Consider the following 27,338-nt stretch of genomic DNA (forward strand, 5'->3'; position numbering starts at 1 on the left):
AAGTGAATATATTTTTTCAAGATCTTAACGTTTCTTAAAAGCATTATATAGTCAATAAGAAGAGAGGGAAGAATTACCTAGCCTTGACGAGGGAGATGATTGAAGCTCAGGGAAGTGAGCTGAAACTCCTGTAGCCCTGGGATGTTGTCAGTCTAGAGAAAGCAGTGGACAGACAGAACCATGCTTTTGGTGGACTTTTGGGACAGGGAAATGGGATGCAGTCTCAGTCTGCTGTCTGCCAGCATAGGCAGATGTCTGCTCAGGGCAGAAATTCCTACTTTGGTCTAGGACCCAGAAGGCAGCACCGTTCTGAGCCTCTGAATGGTGAGGCTGAGAGGAAGAACTGTGGTTTGGGCACTTGCAGGCCTAGAGACACAGGGCTGATCAGTGACCACCAGGACTCCAGATACTGGAATTATCAGACATGGCCTGGGCAAGAGCTGTGGTTATCGGCTTCATGGAGATAAAAGCTGAACTTTAAAATTGCAACAAAGAACTGGAGCTATGAAAACATTAAGGTTGTAAGTTTTTAAAAACATTTTGTTTTAAAATAATTTCGGGGCTCCTGGGTGTCTCAGTTGGTTGGGCAACCGACTTTGGCTTAGGTCATAATCTCGCAGCTTGTGAGTTCAAGCCCCGCATTGGGCTCTGTGCTGACAGCTCAGAGCCTGGAGCCTGCTTCGGATTCTGTATCTCCCTCTCTCTGCCCCTCCCTCGCTTGTGCTATCTCTCTCTTTCTCTCTCTCTCTCTCAAAAATAAATAAACATTAAATTTTTAAAAAATAAAATAATTTCAAACTTACATAAGAGCTGCATGACAAATTCATCAACTTTTAGCATTTTCCCACTTACTGCTTTGTCATTTTTTCTGAAGCATTTGAGAACAAGTTGTACATCTCATGCCCCCTTACTTCTGTGTATTTCAGTAAGGAAATTATATGAACAGTAGAGTTATCAAGCATGCAGTCTTAACATGGACACATATTACCTCATGTCCAGTCCATTATCAGAATTTTCTAGTTGTCCCAATAAGGTCCATTATCACAGTTCTTTTAACCTTTATCTAACCCAGGATCATACATTGCATTTAGTCATTACTCTTTGGTTTCCTTTAATCTGGAACGGTTCCTTGTCTTCACCTTTCCTGATACTGACATTTTTGAAGAGTATAAATGAGCAGTTCTGTAGAGTGTTCCTCAATTTGGATTTGTCTGATGTTTCTTTGTAATTAGATTCAGGTTATGAACTTTTTACAAGAGTACCACAAAAGTGATATTATGTCCTTCTCACTGCATCACATCAGGGGATACATGATGTCTGTCCCATTATTATGATGTTGTGTTAATTTTTATCACTTGGTTAAGAAAGCATCTGCCAGGTTTTTAATCATAAAGTTAATAATTTTTGCCTTTGTAATTATTAAGTAATCTGTGAGATGTTATTTTGAGACTACATAAATACGTTATTCCTCATCAAATTTAACTTAATAATTTTGGTATTGACTTGTGGGGGGGTTGTCTGAATCACAAAATGTTTACAAAATACATTGCATATTTGGAAATGAATCAATAGAAATTATAGAACTGCTCAATATAGAAATTTGTGGAGGAATAGATGGGTTGAAAATAGATTTTAAAAAAAGAAAACAGATTAGATACAACTGAAGTGAGAATTGGTAAAGATAACTAGAATAAAACAAGGAGAGACAACAAGATGGAAAATACAAAAGAGAAGACAGACATAAAGGATAAAATGAGGAGGTCTAAGCAATGTTCAATTAGATATGGAAGAGGAAGGAGGCAAAAGTAATATTTAAAGTGATAATGATTTAGAGTTTTCTAGAACTAGTGAAAGATATTAGCATTGAATGAAATGAAGCTCAAGTAGGATAAGTTTTAAAAAAAATCCAGATCTGGGGCACCTGGCTGCTCAGTTGGTAGAAAATGTGACTCTTGATCTTGGGGTGTGGGTTTGAGCCCCACATTGGGTGTAGAGATTACTTAAAAATTAAAATTAAAAAAATCTACATCTAAACATATCCTACATAGTAAAAATGCAAAAATAAAATCAAATAGAAAATGTTAAAAGTATCCATTTGGGGCACCTGGGTAGCTCAGTCAGTTTAACATCTGACTCTTGATTTCAGCTCTTGTCATAATCTCATGGGTTCATAAGTTTGAACCCCATGTCGGGCTCTGTGCTGACAGTGTGGAGCCTACTCAGGATTCTCTCTCTCGCCTTCTCTCTCTCTCTCTGCCCCTCCCCCACACTCTCACTCACTTACTCTCTATCTCTCTCAAAATAAAGAAATAAACTTAAAAAAAAGTGCATCCATTTAAAAGAAAAAGATTGCCATGGTCCATTGATAATATGGACAACTGACTTGTCAATAGCTACAACTATAGTCAGAATCCAGTGGCTTCAATATGCCAAAGGGAAATAACTGCCAACAAAGAATTCTCCACAAAACAAAAATGCTCTTCCAGAATGAAAACAGAATAGACATTTAAAGACAAACCAAAATGGATGGCTTGCTTTCAAGCTACATTTTAAGGTTGTCCTTTAGGCTGAAGGAAAATTATCTCAGAAGGAAGCACAAAGGTGTAACAAACCAGGAAAAGCAAAGAATATGAGTTAGTTTACATTACTATATAAAGCAAAAATATCAGCTTGTGAGGTTAAAATACATTTAAATTTAAATATATAATCTAGTAGGTTCAATGGTAGCCCCACAAAAGGTATGTCCATGTCCTGAACCCCAGAATTTGTAACTGTTACCTGATTTGAAAAAAGATTTTTTGCAGATGTACTTAAGTTAAAGATCTTGAGCTGTAGAGATCAGCTTGGATTATGTGAGTGAACACACAGAGAGACACATGCAGAAAAGAAGGCAGTGTAACCACAGAGGCAGAGATTGAAATGATGTGGCCACAAGCCAAAGAATGCCTGGAGCCACCAGAAGCTAGAAAAGGCAAGGGAAGAAAAGGAAAAATGTCCTCTAGAACCTTTGGAGTGAGCATAGACTTCCCAATACCTTGATTTTGAACTTCTGACCTCCAGCACTAAGAGAGAATAGATTTCCAGTTTTATTTATTTCTTTTCTTTTTTTTTTTTTTTTTTACTTTTTTTCATGATACTGGAGAGATGGACATTTCATCCAGACCAAGTTTAAATGACTTGTACATATTTTATGTAAGCCAGAGGCAAAACCAAAGCTAAAATAACATTTGGCACAACAACTAATATTACTTGAAAAAGCTCATAGAAAGTTCACCATCACCTTAAAGATCAATCACTTTATTACAGAATGAATGACTCTACAGAGAAGAGAAAAGAGACCTAAAGGATAAAATGAGAGGATCTAAGCTATGTTTAGTCAAACGTAGGAGAAGATAAAGAAGGGAGACAGAGGCAATGTTTAAAGTGATATGTGAAATTCACATCTGCATTCAGAAAATGAAATCATGAGAAGAAGGACTATTTTTTCTGGCCTCTCAGTTGTTACCTTCAATAGTGAGTTGTGGATTGCTTTCTTTAATGACCTTCAGGAGCTTTTGGATTTGAGCATCGGATTCATCAGTCTTCAACCTGAGTGTCCAGAGGGGGCGATTTTGAAGTTTCAAGGCTTCACACAGCATCTATACTCCACTATACTCCCAGGGAACTCTGGCCCAGGTCTAGCATGATCAGGTTCTGTTGCTTTTGAGGGTAGACAAGAGGTCTCACAACTGAAAGAAGTGATGGCACATCCCCACAACCACAGAAATCTCAGATTACATGGTGGTTTCTTCAAAGCCTTACAAAGAACTGTAGTAGTTACTATGTGAGTCAGTAACATACTTGGCTAACATACAAGCTAACATACTTGGCTTGATTTTTGTTGGAGAAACTTTGATAGGTGATTGCAGCTATCACTGGATATGTTGCAGCACCATAGCACCAGAGTATGTAGTTTATGTTGGGGTAACTCAAGCCCTCACATAGAAGTTTCATCCCATAGGTGTCCCAGCATAGGTGTGTCAGCCTCTGGTTGATGCTCAGAGCACAAAAGAGCTTCTTGCCACAGGTTACTGTGAGGTGACGTTGTCCTGTGACAACCTCTGCAGGAAACACTTTAGGTATCTCTAAATTGTGTACAGCAAATTGACACGCTTATCCAAGAGCTCATTTGTTGTGAGGTTCAAGCATGCCGTAGACTGGTTGATTTCAAGAAGGAGAAACCAGCTCATTGATGAATGGTGGAATAGTAAGAAACCAACCTGATATAGTATGGATTACATTTTAGGTGTCTCAAGACCACACACAATAGGAAAGCGTATCATTTTGGTCATTTCTGTGAGTGACCAGATGCATTGGATCTCATGGCCAGCAAAGGCAAGACAGAAGTTCCAATAAGCAGCAGCTAGAGAAATATTTTTGAGGACCACTTTCTGGAGATAACAGGTAGCATACGTTTTTCACAGAGAATCTTTGTTGGTGAGGTACTAAGGAAGATCTGACTGATGTCCAGAAATATCAGATTCTCACTTGAGCCATACATGAAACAAAAGTCCATCCAGAAAGGAGGCAATTGTCGATGATTCTGGGACCTCTGAACCTGAGCATCTGATTCTGATGCAGTGTCATTCTCCAGGAATACCTTCTATAGCAAAATTTTCTACAAGTTTTGGCAATGCTTAAGGTGGAATGTCAGCATGATGTCCATTTTATTTTTCAAATGCAGTGACATTTCCTTGATGTGGGCAATTGCATCCTTTACAAGCTGTTCTTCCTGAGATTCAAAAAGACAGTACAAAACCATCTCCTTCATTGAGCAGAAGGGTTTATTCTCATCTGACTGTGCTTTGCATTTCAGTAAGTTCCATTTGACTTTCATTGACATTCGGGAGTCAAAAGCTGTCTTCAGTCCCATGCCTCTCTTTTCTTTGAATGGCTGACTAAAAAGTTACCCAACTTGGGTCAGGTTGGCATTCTTTAGTCTTTATTGAAGAACAGCTTCTGCACATTACATTTTTTTTTAATTTTTAAAGTTTATTTATTTATTTTGAGAGAGTAAGTGGGGGAGGGCAGAAAGAGGGGGTGGGGGAGAATCCCAAGCAGGCTCCACACTGTCAGCGTGGAGCCTGATGTGGGGCTTGAACTCACAAACTGTGAGATCATGACCTGAGCCATAATCAAGAGTCAGACGCTGAACTGACCAAGCCACCCACACACCCCAACTTCTGCACATTCCTAATGTCCCACCTGAGGCTTTCCCTGTCTTCTTCCTCCTTGCTCTCCTGTACATAGAACATGGTGACAAGAAACTTTTGGACACTGAGTTAAATGAAGGAGTAGCAGCCCTTACAGTCTTTGCCCTCCTGGAAGATACTTTTCCAGGAAAGGATAGAGGTTAGATTTTTTTTTAATTTTTAATGTTTATTTATTTTTGAGACAGAGAGAGACAGAGCATGAACAGGGGAGGGTCAGAGAGAGAGGGAGACACAGAATCTGAAGCAGGCTCCAGGCTCTGAGCTGTCAGCACAGAGCCCGACGCGGGGCTCGAACTCACGGACCGCGAGATCATGACCTGAGCCGAAGTCGGACGCCCAACCGACTGAGCCACCCAGGCGCCCCGAGGTTAGATTTTTTTGATGCAAGTCCCCAAAGGTCTTCCCCATCAAAGATGTTTGTCTCCACATGCCCTCAGCAGCTAGAAGACACAGACCTTTTATTGGAGCTTGGAGGTACTGACTGGGACAACTGTCAGGTACCTGTATGAACTGGCTGCAAAGGAAACAGAAACAGAAATGTGGTGGTTTGACAAGTCAGAACAGGATCCTCCCCCTTCTCCATCTACAGTTTCAGACAAGTGCAGATGATCCAGCACATGGCAGGAGACAAGCTCATATGGAACAAGGTGGCATGGCTCTTCATCAAGTCACAAGCCCACAGCACTTGATTTTTATTCTCAAAGTATTTCGGTAAATATGCCTTCTTGTCCAGGTATAAGAATCCCTCCATTTCTATGAAGAGGGATTGATCAGCCAAGAGTCTGCACTCTCTCAAGGTGCCGGGTCATGTGGTGATGAGTAAAGTGGCCTTGGGTAACATTGTTCTCTTCAGCAAACTACCCAAGAAGATGGGCACTGGCTTCCACTTCTTCCAGTTGCCCTATGTCATGTATAAGTGCCCCTGAGGAGACTCTCAGTCACTGAAGTCATTGATGATTAACAGGATTTTCTGCTCTTGGGCTACAGTCCTGGAATGACCTCCTGCAATCCAGGCTAGTCCTTGGAGACCAGTTCTAAAAAAGTGTACAACCTATTGTGGTTGAGTTCTTTGTAGTTGAGATAGAAGGCAGAATTGAATCTTTGTGAGGTTGACCTGTGTCCATTCCAGCATCAACTCCTTTGCCAGTGTGGATTTCCCATTGTCCACAGGACTGTGCCATGTGTAGAAATGGTCCTGCAAGCATTTTAGGATTATAGACAATGGGATCAGTGTCTCATATCTCTGGGACAATATGGATGTTTTCACCAGCTCCAGGTCAAAAGTTGCTTTTAAGCCACTAAGTTTTTGGTGTTTTGTGACAGCAGCCATAGAAAATTAATGCAAGCAATAGCAAATATTTGGTAATTAACCAACATACTTCTAAGTAACCCTTGCATCAAAGAAGAGCTGCTAAGGAAAATTAGGAAATTTATTGAACTGAATGAAAATGAAAATACAACATATAACAATTGATGGGATGCAGCTAGAGCAGTTCTTACAAGGAAATTTTAGCTTTAAATGCTTATGATTAGGGAAAAAAAGATCTGAAGTCAATACCCTAAGCTTTTACTTTAAGAAGCTAGAAAAGAAAAGAAAAAGGAAGCTAGAAAAAGAAAATAATATTAAACCCAAAGAAAATAATAATGAAGAGCAGAGTAGAAATCAATGAAATAGAAACAGAAAAAGAATAGAGAAAATCAATGAAGCCAACTTTGAATAGATCAGCAAACTTGATAAGCCTTTATCTAGACTGACTGTAGTAAACATCCAACAGAAACTACTTAGTAATTTGAACAGAAGTTTAATATAAAGAGTTATTAACTATAACAGGAGATTGAACTAGGGATGGTGGTGAGGATTGACTAGTAAGAAGTAAACAGAACTCTAAAAATTACAGGTATTTCAGATTTAAAGAATATCCACTAATCCCTAGAACTGAAATAAAGTCCCCAAAGAAGAAATAGGTCTGGTAGACAACCCTTTCAGGCTGAAATCCAGACCTCACTGGAGGGAGTGAAGTCATGTTTTATTGAATAGAACAGAATTTGGCTGTGGCTGCACATCAAACCTCAGAGAATCTGTGAAGTTGACTTCTGGAACATTGCAGGTAAACCATTCACAGAGAGATGCCAAGCCAGTGGCATTTCACCTACTTGGGGGTGGGGTGGGGTACCAAGAAAACTGCCCACAGGGAGGTGCCATATACTACAGGCCACTGGAAACTACTAGAATTGGGTGTTGCAGAAGCCATGTGCTACTAGAAATGTGTTCTACAGGAAACGATGTGAGCTGCTGGAGCCAGGCATTAAGTTGCATGAGCCTTGTCTGCAGAGTCCTTATCTTCTGCAGGAGTCTGCCTAAAACCAGGGAGAGAAACCTTTTCCTCCTTCAGTGATCCTCTGTGCTCACTTAAACTTAACATGGTGCCATCTGGCAAAGAAGAAATATTTACAGGGTGCAATTCCATCATTGCAGAGCAGGCAGTTATATTGAGTTGAAAGACAATTAATTGATAACTGGCCTGCTGATTAAGGGGGAAAAAAAGCAAAGACACAAGTTAGAAAAATCAGGAATGAATGTAAGATCACTACAAACTCTATAATTAAAAGGACCATAAAAGAATATTATGAACAATTTTATACAACTTAGATGGAAAAGACAAATTCTTAGAAAGATACAAATAAGCAGAACTGACTCAAGAAGAAATAGAAGATCAGAATTGACCTTTAAAAAGTACAGAAGGAAATTAGTAATTTAAAATCTTACCAAATAAAAAGTCCAGTTCTGGGGCACCTCGGTGGCTCAGTCGGTTAAGTGTCTGACTCTTGATTTTGACTCAGGTCATGACCTCACAATTCGTGGGATCAAGCCCTGCTGTCAGTACAGACCCTACTTGGAATTCTCTCTCTCCCGCTCTCTCTGCCCTTCCCCTGCTTGCATGTACTCTCTTTCTCTCAAAGTAAATAAATAAATATTAAAAAGTACTTTTTAAAAGAAGTCCAGTTCTAGATACCCTCACTGATGAATTCTATTAATATTTAAGGAAGAAAAAATGCTGATCCTTCAGAATCTCTTTCTGAAAATAGTAGATCCAGAGAAACTTTCTAACTGATTTGATTATAAAGTAGCATTATCCAGATACCAAAGCAAGCCAAAGACATTAAAAGAAAGGCAACTATAGACCAATATTGAACATGAACACAGATGTAATATCCTAAATGCAATATTAGCAAACCAATCCAGCAAAGTATAAAAATATTAAAAGGGTTGTGCTCAACATGTTCAACTGAGATTTATTCCTAGAATGCAAGTTTAGTTTAATAGCAGAAAATTGATTTATTTAATACACTATTAGTGGAATAAAAGCTTTATGATCATCTCAATAGATAGGGGAAAAAAAGCATTTTACAAAATCCAACTCCTATTCTCAATAAGAACTCTCACCAAACTAGGTAGAAGGAAATTATTTCAAAGTAACAAGGGATAATAAAACCTGTAACTAACATCTTACTTTGTGGTAAAAGACTGAATGCTTTTCCCTGAAGATTGAGAAAAAAGAAAGGATTTCTGCTTTTATCACTCTGCTTGAACATTATAGTGGAGATTTTAATCATTGTAATAAGGCAAGAAAAAGAAATTGAAGTCATAACAATTGGAAATAGAGAAGTAGTGCTACCTTTATTGGCAATTGACATCTTTGACCTCCTTTTTAGAAAATCATAAGAAATCTACAAAAAAATTTTTAAAAACTAAAAGCAAGTGAACAACATTATAGGTTATAAATCAGTATACCAAAATCAATTGTATTGCCATATAGTATCCATGAACACTCTAAAATAAAATCAAGCAAACAATTCCATTCACAGTATCGTCCAAAAGAATAAAATATTTAGGAATAGATTTTAAAAAAGAAATGCAAGACCTGTATACTGAAAACTACAAAAGTTCCTGAGAGGAATTAAAGAAGTTTAAAATAAATGAAGAAATGTATCATGTTTATGGATTGGACCACTCATAATTGTTAAGATGGCAGTTCTCCCCAAAATTTATACATGAATGCAAAGAATTTAGAAAAACCAAAACAATTTTGAAAGAACAAAGTTGAAATTTTTGTACTACCTGATTTCAAAACTTCCCTAAGGTAAAGGTAGAGTATTTCAGACAGTGTGGTATTAGCATAAAGATAGACTTACAGATCAGTGGGACAGAATTGTGAATCCAGAAATAAACTTTCATTTTATGGTGAATTGATTTTTCCACAAAGGTCCCAAGACAATTCAATGGGGATATCTAATCTTTCCATCAAATGCTGCTAGGACAATTAGATATCCACATAGAGGAGGGGAAAAAAACCTTAGACAACTACCTCACACCACCCATAAAAATTAACCAAAATACGTTATAAATCTAAATATTAGAACCAAAACTATAGAATTTCTAAAAGAAAACATAGGATAAACTATTTGACCTTATTAGACAAAGATTCTTTAGCTATGACATCAGAAGCATGGTCCATAAAACTAAAAAAATGATAAATTGGACTTAGGCAAAATAAAAAATGCATGGTCTTCAAAGGACACCGTTAAGAAAATGAAAAGGTCAGCTATAGATTAGGAGAAAATATTTGCAAATCACATTTTTTTTCCTTTTTTAAATTTAAAATTTTTTTTTCAACGTTTATTTATTTTTGGGACAGAGAGAGACAGAGCATGAACAGGGGAGGCGCAGAGAGAGAGGGAGACACAGAATCGGAAGCAGGCTCCAGGCTCTGAGCCATCAGCCCATAGCCCGACGCGGGGCTCGAACTCACGGACCGCGAGATCGTGACCTGGCTGAAGTCGGACGCTCAACCGACTGCGCCACCCAGGCGCCCCTCCTTTTTTAAATTTAAATTTTAGTTGCAAATCACATTTCTGATAAAGGACTTGCATCCATAATCTGTAAGGAATCCTTACAACTGAGACAACTCAATTTAAAATGGTCAATAAATTTGACTAGACATTCACTAAAGAACATATATGAATGGCAGTTAAGCATACAAAAGATGCTCGCTCAACAGCATTAGTCATTAGGAAAAAGCAAAATAATATCACAATGAGATGCCAGTACACTCCAGCTAGAATTGATACATTCTAGAGGTTGACTGTAGCAAGTGTTAGTGAAGATGTGGAAAAATTGGAACGTTATGCATCACTGTTGGGAATAGAAAACAGTACAACTACTATGAAAAATATTTGGCTATTTCCTAAAAAATAAAACATACAGTTTACAATCCAGCAATTCTCTTCTTAAGGGTCTGTCCAAGAGAATTGGAAGCATTTGACCATCCAAAGACTTGTACACAAATACTCAGAGCAGCGTTATTCATCATTCAGAATAAGGAAAGATGTCTTAAATAAAAAAACAAAATGTAGTAGTCATGAAGAAAATATTGATAAGGTTGACTACTTTAAAAGTAAGAATTTCTGTGTAGCAAAAGATTAAATGGGCAAGAGTGGAAATGATATTTGTAAAACATGCGACCATCAAAAGGCTCAAATTCAAAAAATATGCAGAACCCCTACAAATCAATTAGAAAAAGACAGCTCGCAGCTTTTTCTGCCCACTGGTCCTGTCCCTGTGCTTTAATAAAAATCACCTTTCTGCACCAAAGACGTCTTCAAGAATTCTTTCTTGGCCGTCAGCTCTGAACCCTGTCATTTCAAAACCTCATCAACATTAGTAGAATTTTCTTGGGGTGCCTGAGTGGCTCAATAAGTTAAGTGTCAGACTCTTTGATTTTGGCTCAGGTTGTGATCTCACAGTTCTTGAGATCCAATCCTGCATTGAGCTCTGCTCTGAGTGTGGAGCCTGCTTAAGATATTCTCTCTCTCTCTCTCTCTCTCTCTCTCTCTCTCTCTCTCTCTTTCTCTCTCTCTCTCTCCCCCCTTCCCCTCCCCCTCCTCTGACCCTCTCCCTCTGGCTCTCTCCCCAACTTGTGCTCTCTCTCTCTCTCAAATAAACAGGGGCACCTGGGTGGCTCAGTCAATTAAACATCCGACTTCAGCTGATGTCATGATCTCACAGTTTGTGGGTTTGAGCCCCACATCAGGCTCTCTGCTATCAGTACAGAGCCTACTTCAGTCCTCCTCTCCCTCTGCCCCTCCCCCTCCCCCTTGCACTCTCTCTCTTCTTCTCAAAAATAAATAAACATTAAAAAAAAAATAAAAAGACAGCCCAATAGAAAAATTAGCAAAGATATGAAAGGCATCTTACAAAAGGGAATTTCAAATGTTCAGTAAAAAATATTATGACAAGGTCACATTACAAGAGAGCATGTGGGATGAGAGATATTGTCTGAGGCTATTTTTGGGAAATACAATCTGCCACCCCAATTGCATTGCTTTTTCTTGGCTTGGTCATTTTCTCCAGCCCCTACAAAAGGATCAGCTTTCTTTCTAGTTTCCTTCCTTCCATTCTCCCTTCTTTCCCTTTTTTTTCTTTTTTCTTTTCTTTTCTTTTTTCTAGAAGTGAACTCCTTATTTGGCAAACTTCTGAATAAGTGAATCTTTGAAAAGGAGGGTTTGCTCTTGCACTGTTGGTGGGAATGCAAACTGGTGTAGCCACTCTGGAAAACAGTGTGGAGGTTCCTCAAAAAATTAAAAATAGACCTACCCTATGACCCAGCAGTAGCACTGCTAGGAATTTACCCAAGGGATACAGGAGTACTGATGCATAGGGGCACTTGTACCCCAATGTTTATAGCAGCACTCTCAACAATAGCCAAATTGTGGAAAAAGCCTAAATGTCCATCAACTGATGAATAGATAAAGAAATTGTGGTTTACAGACACAATGGAGTACTACGTGGCAATGAGAAAGAATGAAATATGGCCCTTTGTAGCAACGTGGATGGAACTGGAGAGTGTGATGCTAAGTGAAATAAGCCACACAGAGAAAGACAGATACCATATATTTTCACTCTTATGTGGATCCTGAAAAACTTAACAGAAACCCATGGGGGAGGGGAAGGAAGAAAAAAAGAGGTTAGAGTGGGAGAGAGCCAAAGCATAAGATACTCTTAAAAACTGAGAACAAACTGAGGGTTGATGGGGGGTGGAAGGGAGGGGAGGGGAGGTGATAGGCATTGAAAAGGGCATCTTTTGGGATGAGCACTGGGTGTTGTATGGAAACCAATTTGACAATAAATTTCATATAATAAAAAAAGAAAAGGAGGGTTTGATTCTCAGTAAATGAAGCCAAAACCTAGGTACTCAGAACTAGTGGCCAGATAATGGATTGAAGATGAAGGTACTGGGTTTAGATAGGGTGCTTGGAAATAGTTCTGTAATTCTAGCCTTTTCTGTAACAGATAAAGAATCCTGTGAACAAGCTTCTGAAGTCAGTGAAGCACAGACTACAGATAGTGATGACATAGTGACACCAGTATCTCAGAAATGTCCTAAGGCGGTAAGTACTCTGGGGTAATCATCCTCGTGTGAGTGTGAGCTAAGCTTATAAACAATGACATTGTGCTTAATGGCCACATATGTGAAATTATTCCATTTTTAATGAACTTGATGGGAAAATCAAGTTGTTTAGTTAAATTTGAATTGCGAAGGAGTGGAAGTTTCTTGAGACAGCCTCTGCTGAAAGGATCACTTTCTTGATTTGGTATAAATGGGGATTTTTTTTCAATACTTCTCTCCTTTGTCTGGATCCCCTGCCTGTCTCCTTCATTGTGTGCTGATTCATCTCCAGCCTGAGTAATGCCCATTTCCGAAGTCCACCTAAGGAGAGCAGATGTACTTTGGGAGGTGGAAGCTAGAAAAGAAGAAAGGGTTCTTTGTAGGAAAGCCCAGAGAGATTCCGTTTCTGAAGTTTTTGACCCAAGTTTTAACTTGTAGATGTAATTCTTTTTTTTGTTTTTCAACGTTTATTTATTTTTGAGAGAGAAACAGAGCATGAACGGGGGAGGGGCAGAGCGAGAAGGAGACACAGAATCTGAAGCAGTCTCCAGGCTCTGAGCTGTCAGCACAGAGCCCGGCATGGGGCTTGAACTCACAAACCATGAGGTCATGACCTGAGCTGAAGTTGGACGCTTAACCAACTGAGCCACCCAGGCACCCCTGTAACTGCAATTCTTTATTGAATATTTCAGCCTCAGATCACTTGTGGGACTAATTGGGGATATACACACACAAATATATGAGTAAATATTCATGGGTATATTCAACCATTATTGTATTAGAATCTTGTGTGGTTATATGGGGCGCCTGGGTGGCTCAGTCGGTTAAGCGTCCGACTTCAGCTCAGGTCACGATCTCGCGGTCCGCGAGTTCGAGCCCCGCGTCGGGCTCTGGGCTGGTGGCTCAGATTCTGGAGCCTGCTTCCGATTCTGTGTCTCCCTCTCTCTCTGCCCCTCCCCCGTTCATGCTCTGTCTCTCTCTGTCTCAAAAGTAAATAAAACATTAAAAAAAATTAAAAAAAAAATCTTGTGTGGTTATAAATGAGGTAGGAAACAATCACTCTCTTGAGCCATTGGAATGCTCCCTGACACATGTGTGGTCACTTAATAAATATGTGTTGAATGAGTGACTGAATGAAAGATTGAAATCTGATTGAGGATTATGAACTTCATTAGAAACAATATAAGTATAGTGTGACTTAAAATCAAGTGGTTAGATTATGTGATAGAAACTCCAAGGTTTGTGGGACACTTGGGTGGCCCAGTGGGCTAAGTGTCTGAATCTTGGTTTCGGCTCAGGTCATGATCTCATGGTTCGCTTGGGATTCTCTCTCTCCCTCTCTCTCTGCCCCACCCTGACTTGTGTGCACATGCTCTTTCTAAATAAATAAATAAACTTAAAAAAACCTCTAAGGTTTGTAAGAATTCAGAAAAGGGAAATCACTGCTGCTTTTGTAGAGGTCGGAAAACTCTTCCTTGAGAGTCAGAACTTGTACCGATGGTTTGCAGGCAACTAAAAGATACTGGTGTGGAGAGAAACAACTCAAAATCAGTAGACTTAAACAGTTGAGAAAGAAAATTTTAAGTATTTTCTTCTGAAGCTGTATCTGCCATATCTTTGACCATCACACAATCATATCTTGAGAAATACTTGTAAGACAGATCAGACCAGGGAATGTTGCAACTGGACAGTGACTCTTTAGAGATCATAAAGGTGAAGAAGATGAATGTGTCCAGTACAGAGAGCTGGTTAGCAGAAGAGGTGATCTCCAGTCAAAGTTTCTAAATTAAGCCACCTCTCAGATCAACCTTAAAAACTGGTCAGCAAGTTTTTTGAACTACATGTCAGACATAGTACATTTAAAGTATTATTCAAGGGGCACATGGGTGGCTCAGTCGGTTAAGAATCTGACTCTTGGGGCGGAGGGGCGGCTCGCCGGCCAAGCAGAGCCCCCGAGTCCGGCTTGCAAAAGCGGAGGGGCCTGACGGACTGTGTTCCGACAGCAAGCGCGACTTAGCGTCTGGGAGGTCATAAGTTAACAGCTCTGCTCGGAAAGCGGGAAGGCTGGAGGACAAAGGGAGGGTGAGCTGCGGAGCCCCCGGACGACAGAGCCCAGTTTGGCGGGGAACAAAGGCGCTAGCCAGCGCCATCTCCCCCGCCCATCCCCCAGCCAAAATCCCAAAGGGAACCGGCTCCGGCCAGGGAAATTGCTCGCTCCGCGCGAACACCCAACTCTGTGCTTCTGCGGAGCCAAACCTCCGGCAGCGATCTGACTCCCTCCGGCTGCCACAGGGCCCCTCCTGAAGTGGATCACCTAAGGAGAAGCGAGCTAAGCCTGCCCCCCCTGCCGCCATGCACCTTGCCGTCCCACCCCAGCTAATACGCCAGATCCCCAGCACCACAAGCCTGGCAGTGTGCAAGTAGCCCAGACGGGCCACGCCACCCCACAGTGAATCCCGCCCCTAGGAGAGGGGAAGAGAAGGCACACACCAGTCTGACTGTGGCCCCAGCGGTGGGCTGGGGGCAGACATCAGGTCGGACTGCGGCCCCGCCCACCAACTCCAGTTATACACCACAGCACAGGGGAAGTGCCCTGCAGGCCCTCACCACACCAGGGACTATCCAAAATGACCAAGCGGAAGAATTCCCCTCAGAAGAATCTCCAGGAAATAACAACAGCTAATGAGCTGATCAAAAAGGATTTAAATAATATAACAGAAAGTGAATTTAGAATAATAGTCATAAAATTAATCGCTGGGCTGGAAAACAGTATACAGGACAGCAGAGAATCTCTTGCTACAGAGATCAAGGGACTAAGGAACAGTCACGAGGAGCTGAAAAACGCTTTAAATGAAATGCAAAACAAAATGGAAACCACCACGGCTTGGATGAAAGAGGCAGAGGAGAGAATAGGTGAACTAGAAGATAAAGTTATGGAAAAAGAGGAAGCTGAGAAAAAGAGAGATAAAAAAATCCAGGAGTATGAGGGGAAAATTAGAGAACTAAGTGATACACTAAAAAGAAATAATATACGCATAATTGGTATCCCAGAGGAGGAAGAGAGAGGGAAAGGTGCTGAAGGGGTACTTGAAGAAATAATAGCTGAGAACTTCCCTGAACTGGGGAAGGAAAAAGGCATTGAAATCCAAGAGGCACAGAGAACTCCCTTCAGACGTAACTTGAATCGATCTTCTGCACGACATATCATAGTGAAACTGGCAAAATACAAGGATAAAGAGAAAATTCTGAAAGCAGCAAGGGGTAAACGTGCCCTCACATATAAAGGGAGACCTATAAGACTCGTGACTGATCTCTCTTTTGAAACTTGGCAGGCCAGAAAGAATTGGCACGAGATTTTCAGTGTGCTAGACAGCAAAAATATGCAGCCGAGAATCCTTTATCCAGCAAGTCTGTCATTTAGAATAGAAGGAGAGATAAAGGTCTTCCCAAACAAACAAAAACTGAAGGAATTTGTCACCACTAAACCAGCCCTACAAGAGATCCTAAGGGGGACCCTGTGAGACAAAGTACCAGAGACATCACTACAAGCATAAAACATACAGACATCACAATGACTCTAAACCCGTATCTTTCTATAATAACACTGAATGTAAATGGATTAAATGCGCCAACCAAAAGACATAGGGTATCAGAATGGATAAAAAAACAAGACCCATCTATTTGCTGTCTACAAGAGACTCATTTTAGACCTGAGGACACCTTTAGATTCAGAGTGAGGGGATGGAGAACTATTTATCATGCTACTGGAAGCCAGAAGAAAGCTGGAGTAGCCATACTTATATCAGACAAACTAGACTTTAAATTAAAGGCTGTAACAAGAGATGAAGAAGGACATTATATAATAGTTACAGGGTCTATCCATCAGGAAGAGCTAACAATTATAAATGTCTATGCGCCGAATACCGGAGCCCCCAAATATATAAAACAATTACTCATAAACAGAAGCAACCTTATTGATAAGAATGTGGTAATTGCTGGGGACTTTAACACCCCACTTACAGAAATGGATAGATCATCTAGACACACGGTCAATAAAGAAACAAGGGCCCTGAATGAGACACTGGATCAGATGGACTTGACAGATATATTTAGAACTCTGCATCCCAAAGCAACAGAATATACTTTCTTCTCGAGTGCACATGGAACATTCTCCAAGATAGATCATATACTGGGTCACAAAACATCCCTTCATAAGTTTACAAGAATTGAAATTATACCCTGCATACTTTCAGACCACAATGCTATGAAGCTTGAAATCAACCACAGGAAAAAGTCTGGAAAACCTCCAAAAGCATGGAGGTTAAAGAACACCCTACTCACGAATGAGTGGGTCAACCAGGCAATTAGAGAAGAAATCAAAAAATATATGGAAACAAACGAAAATGAAAATACAACAATCCAAACGCTTTGGGACGCAGCGAAGGCAGTTCTGAGAGGAAAATACATTGCAATCCAGGCCTATCTCCAGAAACAAGAAAAATCCCAAATACAAAATCTAACAGCACACCTAAAGGAAATAGAAGCAGAACAGCAAAGGCAGCCTAAACCCAGCAGAAGAAGAGAAATAATAAAGATCAGAGCAGAAATAAACAATATAGAATCTAAAAAAACTGTAGAGCAGATCAACGAAACCAAGAGTTGGTTTTTTGAAAAAATAAACAAAATTGACAAACCTCTAGCCAGGCTTCTCAAAAAGAAAAGGGAGATGACCCAAATAGATAAAATCATGAATGAAAATGGAATTATTACAACCAATCCCTCAGAGATACAAACAATTATCAGGGAATACTATGAAAAATTATATGCCAACAAATTGGACAACCTGGAAGAAATGGACAAATTCCTGAACACCCACACTCTTCCAAAACTCAATCAGGAGGAAATAGAAAGCTTGAACAGACCCATAACCAGCGAAGAAATTGAATCGGTTATCAAAAATCTCCCAACAAATAAGAGTCCAGGACCAGATGGCTTCCCAGGGGAGTTCTACCAGACGTTTAAAGCAGAGATAATACCTATCCTTCTCAAGCTATTCCAAGAAATAGAAAGGGAAGGAAAACTTCCAGACTCATTCTATGAAGCCAGTATTACTTTGATTCCTAAACCAGACAGAGACCCAGTAAAAAAAGAGAACTACAGGCCAATATCCCTGATGAATATGGATGCCAAAATTCTCAATAAGATACTAGCAAATCGAATTCAACAGCATATAAAAAGAATTATTCACCATGATCAAGTGGGATTCATTCCTGGGATGCAGGGCTGGTTCAACATTCGCAAATCAATCAACGTGATACATCACATTAACAAAAAAAAAGAGAAGAACCATATGATCCTGTCAATCGATGCAGAAAAGGCCTTTGACAAAATCCAGCACCCTTTCTTAATAAAAACCCTTGAGAAAGTCGGGATAGAAGGAACATACTTAAAGATCATAAAAGCCATTTATGAAAAGCCCACAGCTAACATCATCCTCAACGGGGAAAAACTGAGAGCTTTCTCCCTGAGATCAGGAACACGACAGGGATGCCCACTCTCACCGTTGTTGTTTAACATAGTGCTGGAAGTTCTAGCATCAGCAATCAGACAACAAAAGGAAATCAAAGGCATCAAAATTGGCAAAGATGAAGTCAAGCTTTCGCTTTTTGCAGATGACATGATATTATACATGGAAAATCCGATAGACTCCACCAAAAGTCTGCTAGAACTGATACATGAATTCAGCAAAGTTGCAGGATACAAAATCAATGTACAGAAATCAGTTGCATTCTTATACACTAACAATGAAGCAACAGAAAGACAAATAAAGAAACTGATCCCATTCACAATTGCACCAAGAAGCATAAAATACCTAGGAATAAATCTAACCAAAGATGTAAAGGATCTGTATGCTGAAAACTATAGAAAGCTTATGAAGGTAATTGAAGAAGATTTAAAGAAATGGAAAGACATTCCCTGCTCATGGATTGGAAAAATAAATATTGTCAAAATGTCAATACTACCCAAAGCTATCTACACATTCAATGCAATCCCAATCAAAATTGCACCAGCATTCTTCTCGAAACTAGAACAAGCAATCCTAAAATTCATATGGAACCACAAAAGGCCCCGAATAGCCAAAGGAATTTTGAAGAAGAAGACCAAAGCAGGAGGCATCACAATCCCAGACTTCAGCCTCTACTACAAAGCTGTCATCATCAAGACAGCATGGTATTGGCACAAAAACAGACACACAGACCAATGGAATAGAATAGAAACCCCAGAACTAGACCCACAAACATATGGCCAACTCATCTTTGACAAAGCAGGAAAGAACATCCAATGGAAAAAAGACAGCCTCTTTAACAAATGGTGCTGGGAGAACTGGACAGCAACATGCAGAAGGTTGAAACTAGACCACTTTCTCACACCATTTACAAAAATAAACTCAAAATGGATAAAGGACCTAAATGTGAGACAGGAAACCATCAGAACCTTAGAGGAGAAAGCAGGAAAAGACCTCTCTGACCTCAGCCGTAGCAATCTCTTACTCGACACATCCCCAAAGGCAAGGGAATTAAAAGCAAAAGTGAATTACTGGGACCTTATGAAGATAAAAAGCTTCTGCACAGCAAAGGAAACAACCAACAAAACTAAAAGGCAACCAACGGAATGGGAAAAGATATTTGCAAATGACATATCGGACAAAGGGCTAGTATCTAAAATCTATAAAGAGCTCACCAAACTCCACACCCGAAAAACAAATAACCCGGTGAAGAAATGGGCAGAAAACATGAATAGACACTTCTCTAAAGAAGACATCCAGATGGCCAACAGGCACATGAAAAGATGTTCAGCGTCGCTCCTTATCAGGGAAATACAAATCAAAACCACACTCAGGTATCACCTCACGCCAGTCAGAGTGGCCAAAATGAACAAATCAGGAGACTATAGATGCTGGAGAGGATGTGGAGAAACGGGAACCCTCTTGCACTGTTGGTGGGAATGCAAATTGGTGCAGCCGCTCTGGAAAGCAGTGTGGAGGTTCCTCAGAAAATTAAAAATAGACCTACCCTATGACCCAGCAATAGCACTGCTAGGAATCTACCCAAGGGATACAGGAGTACTGATGCATAGGGGCACTTGTACCCCAATGTTCATAGCAGCACTGTCAACAATAGCCAAATTATGGAAAGAGCCTAAATGTCCATCAACTGATGAATGGATAAAGAAATTGTGGTTTATATACACAATGGAATACTACGTGGCAATGAGAAAAAATGAAATATGGCCTTTTGTAGCAACGTGGATGGAACTGGAGAGTGTGATGCTAAGTGAAATAAGCCATACAGAGAAAGACAGATACCATATGATTTCACTCTTATGTGGATCCTGAGAAACTTAACAGGAACCCATGGGGGAGGGGAAGGAGAAAAAAAAAAAAAAAAAAAAGGACGTTAGAGTGGGAGAGAGCCAAAGCATAAGAGACTGTTAAAAACTGAGAACAAACTGAGGGTTGATGGGGGGTGGGAGGGAGGGGCGGGTGGGTGATGGGTATTGAGGAGGGCACCTTTTGGGATGAGCACTGGGTGTTGTATGGAAACCAATTTGTCAATAAACTTCATATAAAAAATAAAAAAAAAAATCTGACTCTTGGTTTCAACTCAGATCATTGTCTCATGGTTCGTGATTTCTAGCCCCGTGTCAGGCTCTGTGTTGACAGTGCAGAGCCTGCTCAGGATTCTCTCCACCCCCTCTCTCTTCCCCTCCCCACTTCTCTCTCTCTCTCTCAAAATAAATAAATAGACTTAAAAAAATAAAAAATGAAATATTATTCAAAATTAAAGGCTCCTAAATAAGATCTTATTAGAAAATCTTTGTGCACCCAAAAATGATTTGACAAGCTAAATATGAAAACTGAGCTTACTTAGCAAAAACTTAGTGTTATCATCAAGTTAAATTTATAACACAGGCACATATAGTTGACCTTTGAATGATGTGGGGGTTAAGGACTCAACCCTCTGTGCAGTTGAGAATCCACGTACAACTTTGACTGCCCCAAAACTTAACTACTAACAGCCTACTGTTGGCCAGAAGGCTTACCCATAACAAATAGTTGATCAACACATATTTTGTATGTCATATGTATTCTTATGATAAAGTAAGCTAGAGAAAAGAAAATGTCATTAAGGGGGGCACCTGTGTGGCTCAGTTGGTTAAGCATCTGACTCTAGGTTTTGGCTCAGGCCATGATCTTACTGTTGGTGGGATAAACCCCCGAGGCTGGCCAGTATGTAGCCTGCTTGGGATTCTCTCTACCACCACCCCCTTCTCTTTGCCTCTCGCCCACTTGCACTCTCTCTCTCTAAATAAATAAATAAACTTAAAAAAAATCATAAGGAAGGGGTACTTGGGTGGCTCAGTCTGTTAAGCATTCAGCTCATGTCATGATCTCATGGCTCATGAGTTCAGGCCATGCATGGGGCACTGTGCTGTCAGTGCAGAGCCTGCTTCAGATCCTCTGTGCCCCTCTCTCTCTGCCCCTCCCCCTGCCTGTGCAAGTGCTCTTGTGTGCTCTCTTTCTCTCAAAAACAAATCAACATTAAAAAAAAAAGAAAAAATCATAAGAGAAAGTAAGGTTATAGTACTGCACTGTATTTATTGAAAAACATCCACATATAAGAGGACCCACATCATTCAAACCTCTATTGTTTAAGGGTTGACTGTACAAAATCATTATTGTATTTCAGAATAGCTGGGCATAAAAGATCAAAGAGGTTGAATGACCAGAGATAATATTTGAGCTCTGTCACTTCTGTTTGGACTCAGCCAGGATAATGGAAGAAGCAAGAGAGTGTAGTGTTAAGAGCATGAAGATTTGATTCAGGCAAAAGTGGTCTAGATCCTGGCTCTGCTAACTTTGGAGGGGTTATTTAGCTTCTATTGGGCTTTCCTTATCTGGTAATATTAAGTATGCTTACCTTCTAGTGATGTGGGAAGATTTAAATAAGGTAATGTGTGATAAGGGCTTAATACAGTGCCCAAGACAAATTAAGTACTAAATGACAATGATAGTGATATTGATGATGGTAATAGTCTATCCTCTTTGAAATATGCTAGTTCTCAAGGTCATGCTTCTGTGATCTGGTAGTGCCCCCCCCCCCCCCGCACAAAAAGAACTAGAAAGGGAAGGGATTGAAGCAGAGGGGTGTCATTTCCTTTCTGGCTCCCAGGTCAATTGAGTAGGTTGAACAATACAACTCAAAGAAGACCCTTCCAAGATGTCTTTCCCTTATACTGCTAAAAAGTGAAATGGTTACAATACTAAAGGATCTTTGCCTCTCCTTGAGTCCAGGATTATGACAGTTCCTGTGTTCATAGGAGGTATGTAGGGCTGTTTCCCACGAGGCCCTGTGTGTTAATCAACACAGGGTTCCTAAAGGCCCTCTATATTTACCTTCTCTCTAAGAATCCCCAGGAAATGATCACAGCCCAAACCACATTCCTGGTCCCAGGAATCAATCTTCCACTATGAGTAGACCATAGAAAACATTTCCATCTCCTTCTTAGTAGCTACTAACTAGAGGAGAACAGTTATTTCCATTTGCTCTATGGCCTTAGGTTATGGTCTTTTATTTGTCATAGTGTGTATCAAGAATCTCGAAGTTTATTCTCTTTTGTTATACTCTTTTTTAAAAAATGTTTATTTATTTACTTTTGAGAGAGAGAGAGCACACTCACATGAGCAGGGGAGGGACAGAGAGAGAGGGAGGCAGAGAGTCCCAAGCAAGCTCTGTGCTGTCAGCGCAGAGCCCGACATGGGACTCAAACCCACAAACTGTGAGATCATGACCTGAGCTGAAACCAAGAGTTGGATGCTTAACTGAGTGAGTCACTGAGGCACCCCTTTTTTTGCTTTCTTATGAATGACATTAAACATTATGTATTTTTCTTTCTTTAAACTTATTTTGAGATAATTAAAGATTTGTAAACAGTTGCCAAAAAAGGTACAGGGAGGTGCCATGAATCATTCACACAGGTTTTTGCATTTTTTTTCTTTTTTGTTACACAGTATTCAGAAATGTGCCATCAGTAACATTTTGGGAGTCCATCTATGTTGATATGTTCCGCTTTTTCTAGTTCTCTTAACTGCTGATCAGTTTTAGTTAAGATAATACATGACCTTTTATTTAGACAGACCTCAGTGGGCAACACTGATAAACTTGATATTCATTAATTCACTAAAGCCGCACAACAGCCCTTTGGGTTGTTTCCTCCTTCAACAAATCATTATGGAGTACCTGTCGTAGTACTTGGCAGGCTGTATGGACACAAAAAGGTGAATAAGACAGACTTGGTCTCTTCCCTCTTGAATCTTACATTCTATTGAGGGAAAACATATATAAATCAGTGAGCAACTAAGTAAGATACTTGTTGATTCTAAATACTATGAAGAAAATAAGTTGAGTAATAGTAATGGGAGAGGTTGAGTTAGGCATGTGTAAGGAAAGACTTCTCTGAGAAGGGGACATTTAAATTTTTTTATGTTTATTTATTTATTTTGAGACAGGGAGGGAGGGAGGGGTAGGGGCAGACAGAGAGAAAGAGAGAGAGAATCCTAAGTAGCCTACTTGCTGTCAGTGCAGAGTTTGATGCCCGGCTCGATCTCACCATCTGTGAGATCATGACGGGATCCGACATCAAGAGTTGGACTCTTAACCAACAGAGCCATCCACGTGCCTCTGAAGAGGGGACATTTAAACTGAAATTTGAAGATAAAGAAGGGAAGAGATGGAGGGAAATCATCTCAGGAAGAGGAACTGGCAAATGTAAAGACCCTGATGTAGAACAGTTTGGTTAATCTGAAGTGCTGGAAATCAAGAGGTTATATGTCAGTAAAACTGGGGGCAAAAAAAAAAAAAAGGAAGAGGAGGAGGAGGAGAAAGAAAAGGAAGGTATGAAAGAAAATTCCTCTAGCCATACTTTAAATTTTTTTTAATGTTTATTTTTTGAGAGAGAGAGAGTGTGTGTGTGTGTGTGTGGGTGGGGGAGGGGCAGAGAGAGAGAGGGAGACACAGAATCCGAAGCAGGCTCCAGGCTCCAAGCTGTCAGCACAGAGCCCAATGCGGGGCTCGAACCCACAAGCTGTGAGATCGTGACCCAAGCCGAAGTCAGACATTTAACTGACTGAGCCACCCAGGCACCCCCCTCTAGCCAAACTTTTAAATGAGCCTTGAAAGGAACAAATGTTTGATGACCATACCTTGTCACTTGAATTTTTGTACAACCAGGTAATTAAAAGAGGAAAAAGAGAGGAAAAAAACTAATGGCACAGCGAACGTCTCTGTTCACATGTATCTTTGTGTATTTGGCAGATGTTTTTGTGGGATAGATTCCTGGAAGTGAAACTGCTGGTTTTAAAAGGAATGTGCACTTGAACTTTTGATGGATATCACTAAATTATCAGCCCCCAAATTATACCACTGTCACCCTATGGTCACCTTTTCTCACACTGTTACCAACACTTCTCCTCAGCTTTCTCAGTTCCTGACTTTAATGCAATGAGAGTGTTTGTAAGGGAAGGAATCAAAAGTAATTTTGAAAAATTAAGATCCAGGTAGTGTGATGAAGTAACAAAACAAATTAAGAGTATGCTAGATGCTGGGACTACAGGGGTTGGTGAGGCAGACGTGTGTGGTCCTAGAACTTAGGTAGCTTAAAGTCTGTGAGGTGCTATCCCCAGAATTGTAATGTGATACAAATGTAACTTAAAATTTTCTAGTGTCCATATGAAAAGTGTGAAAAGAAACAAGTAAAATTAATAATATATTTTAGGGACGCCTGGGTGGCTCACTTGGTTGATCGTCCGACTTTGGCTCCGGTCATGCTCTCACGGTTCATGAGTTCAAGCCCCACATCGGGTTCACTGCTCTCAGGGCAGAGCCTGCTTATCCTCTGTCCTTCTTGCTCTCTGCCCTTTCCCTGCTTGTGCACTCTCTCTCAAAAATAAATAAATAAATAAATAAATAAATAAATAAATAAAACACTTAAAATAATTTAATAAAAAAAGAATACATTTTCTTTAACCTAATATATCTAACGCATTATCATTTCAGGGCACCTAGGTGGCTCAGTCAGTTCAGCGTCCGACTTTGGCTCAGGTCACAATCTCAGGTTGTGAGTTCGAGCCCCATGTTGGGCTCTGTGCTGAAAGCTCAGAGCCTGGAGCTTGCTTCGGATTCTGTGTCTCCCTGCTCTCTCTGCCCCTCCCCTGCTCTCTCTCTCTCTCAAAAATAAACATACATTAAAAAAAATTAAAGCACTATCATTTCAATATGAAATTAATGCAAAACATTATTGAGACACCTTACAAAGTCTTCGAAATCCTGTGAATTTTACACTGACCACGCATCCCAATTCAGAGTAGCTATGTTTCAAGTGCTCAGTAGCCACCTGTGGCTAATGGCCATTGTGTCATAGAGCAGAATTGTGACACATATATTTTCCAAATGTAAGTTGACATCCCCAGGCAATGAAATAAAAATAGAGGGTCCCAGCAAAAACAAACAAACAAAAAACTGAGAAAGAATAAAATACAAAATAATAGTTTGCATTGCACCTATTAAGGTTAAAAATTGTTTCAGGAGACTTTTATTTCAATGATTTTTTTTTTTTTTACACACACACATATGAATATGGATAGGCTGAGTTTTACAGTTTGAAAGCCACTGGTCTGGTGGTTGTTCATGTTTAACTATGAGGAAAAATGTTCATCCTGTTAGGCGTGGGAGGCTTTTTTTTGGTAAGATGTTGCTGGGGATTCGGGTACTTATATGGCTATGAACACCTATTTCTTTTTTTTTTTTTTTTCCCAGATCTCAGTGTTTCCTAAAGTGTGTTCTTTGGAAAATTAAACCCAACCGTATCCAGGGAAAAACAAAAATCAATTGTGTAGTCAAATACGTTTGGAAAAAACTATCTTTGTACCATCCTCTAAAAGTGTCCAGAAACATCTTAGCATATTAAAGGCCATAGGTCAAGTTAAAGAATGCTGATAAGTTTGTTAATCTTGATTTTCCAAAATTTATTTTCTCACAGAACCATTCATTTATAAAATACCTATTCCTCAGACACATCTTTGAGAAGTTCTGCTTCATTATTTTTAAAGAAGTTTAACATTGATACAATTTTATTTTTTAAGTGTTTATTTTGAAAGAGAGGGAGAGAGTGTGGGTGGCCATTAGTGTGAGTACGAGAAGGGGAGGGGCAGAGAGAGAAGGAGAGAGAGAATCCCAAGCAGTCTCTATGCTGTCAGCATGGAGCCTGATTTTGGGCTCGATCCCATGAACTGTGAGATCACTACCTGAGCCGAAATCAAGAGTTGGGCATTTAACTAGCTGAGCCAACCAGATGCCCCAAGTTCTGCTTCATTTTTATTGAAACTGTAGGACATAGGGTTCTCAGCTTAACAATAATGTCAACAGTGGCATGGGAGAACTTTCTAGGGTAATGGTTCTGTATCTTGAATATGTTGATTACACACTTGTATATATGTATCAAAACTGTACACTTGGGGCATCTGGGTGACACAGTCAATTAAGCATCTGATTCTAGATCTCGGCTTAGGTCATGATCTCAAAGTTTGTGAGTTCAGGCCCTACATCGGGCTCTGCACTGATGTTGTAGAGCCTGCTTGGGATTCTGTCTCTTTCACTCTAACCCTTCACTACTTGTGCTCTCTCTCTCTCTCAAAATAAATAAACTTAAAAAAATTTTTTTAACAGTTCACTTTAGGTTTTGTATTTTACTGTGTGTAAATTAAAATTATATGTAAATGTATAAAAGTGAAACAGATTGCCAGGAGCCACCCTAGATGGTGGTATATAAGAGTGGCTTTTATGCTTTTTTTTTCATATTTGATTTATTTTTTAAATTTACATCCAAGTTAGTTAGCATATAGTGCAACAATGATTTCAGGAGTAGCTTCCTTAATGCCCCTTACCCATTTAGCCCATCCCCCCCCCACAACCCCTCCCATAACCCTCAGTTTGTTCTCCATATTTATGAGTCTTTTCTGTTTTGTCCCCCTCCCTGTTTTTATATTATTGTTGCTTCCCTTCCCTTGTGTTCATCTGTTCTGTATCTTAAAGGCTTTTATGCTGTTTTAATCACAGACACTGTAAGAAACACATTTCTACTTTGTGCCCAGTCCAATCACATATACACAAAAGTTTTAAGAAACAAGGCTTACCTATACCACTCTCATATTTTCTGTTCTATTCCATTCCATTCTATCTTATCTTATTCTTTCCTTTAAAAAAAAATGCTAGGGGCGCTTGGATGGCTCAGTCACGTCTGACTCTTGATTTCAGCTCATGATCATGATCTCATGGTCATGATCTCATGGTTTGTGAGTTCAAGCCCCGAGTGGGGCTCCATGCTGACAGTGCAGAGCCTGCTTGAGAATACCCCTCTTTCCCTCTCTCTCTCTGCCCCTCTCCTGCTTACACTCTGTCTCTCTCTGTCTCTCAAATATGAATAAACGTTAAAAAAAAAAAAACAAGGAAAGAAATATTGCCTTCTGAGCTCCCTTGGGGAAGGCCCAGAAGCTGCACTTCCTTCCTAAGAGAAAAGATGA

The 27,338-nt window shown here is 40.0% G+C and overlaps 1 protein-coding gene across 1 annotated transcript in view; it reads left to right on the forward strand.

Annotated features, from left to right (window-relative positions):
• Positions 1-27,338, forward strand: part of RPGRIP1 (RPGR interacting protein 1) — a 54,323-nt gene that overhangs the window by 10,662 nt on the left and 16,323 nt on the right. The window contains 1 exon segment of the mRNA XM_047075414.1: positions 12,604-12,701. Within this exon segment, the coding sequence (XP_046931370.1) occupies positions 12,604-12,701 (98 nt within the window).

Source organism: Lynx rufus, unplaced genomic scaffold (assembly GCF_022079265.1).
Source record: "Lynx rufus isolate CCGP_SWC_20201006 ecotype Redwood Valley unplaced genomic scaffold, mLynRuf1.p SCAF_13, whole genome shotgun sequence".
Lineage (NCBI taxonomy): Eukaryota > Metazoa > Chordata > Mammalia > Carnivora > Felidae > Lynx > Lynx rufus.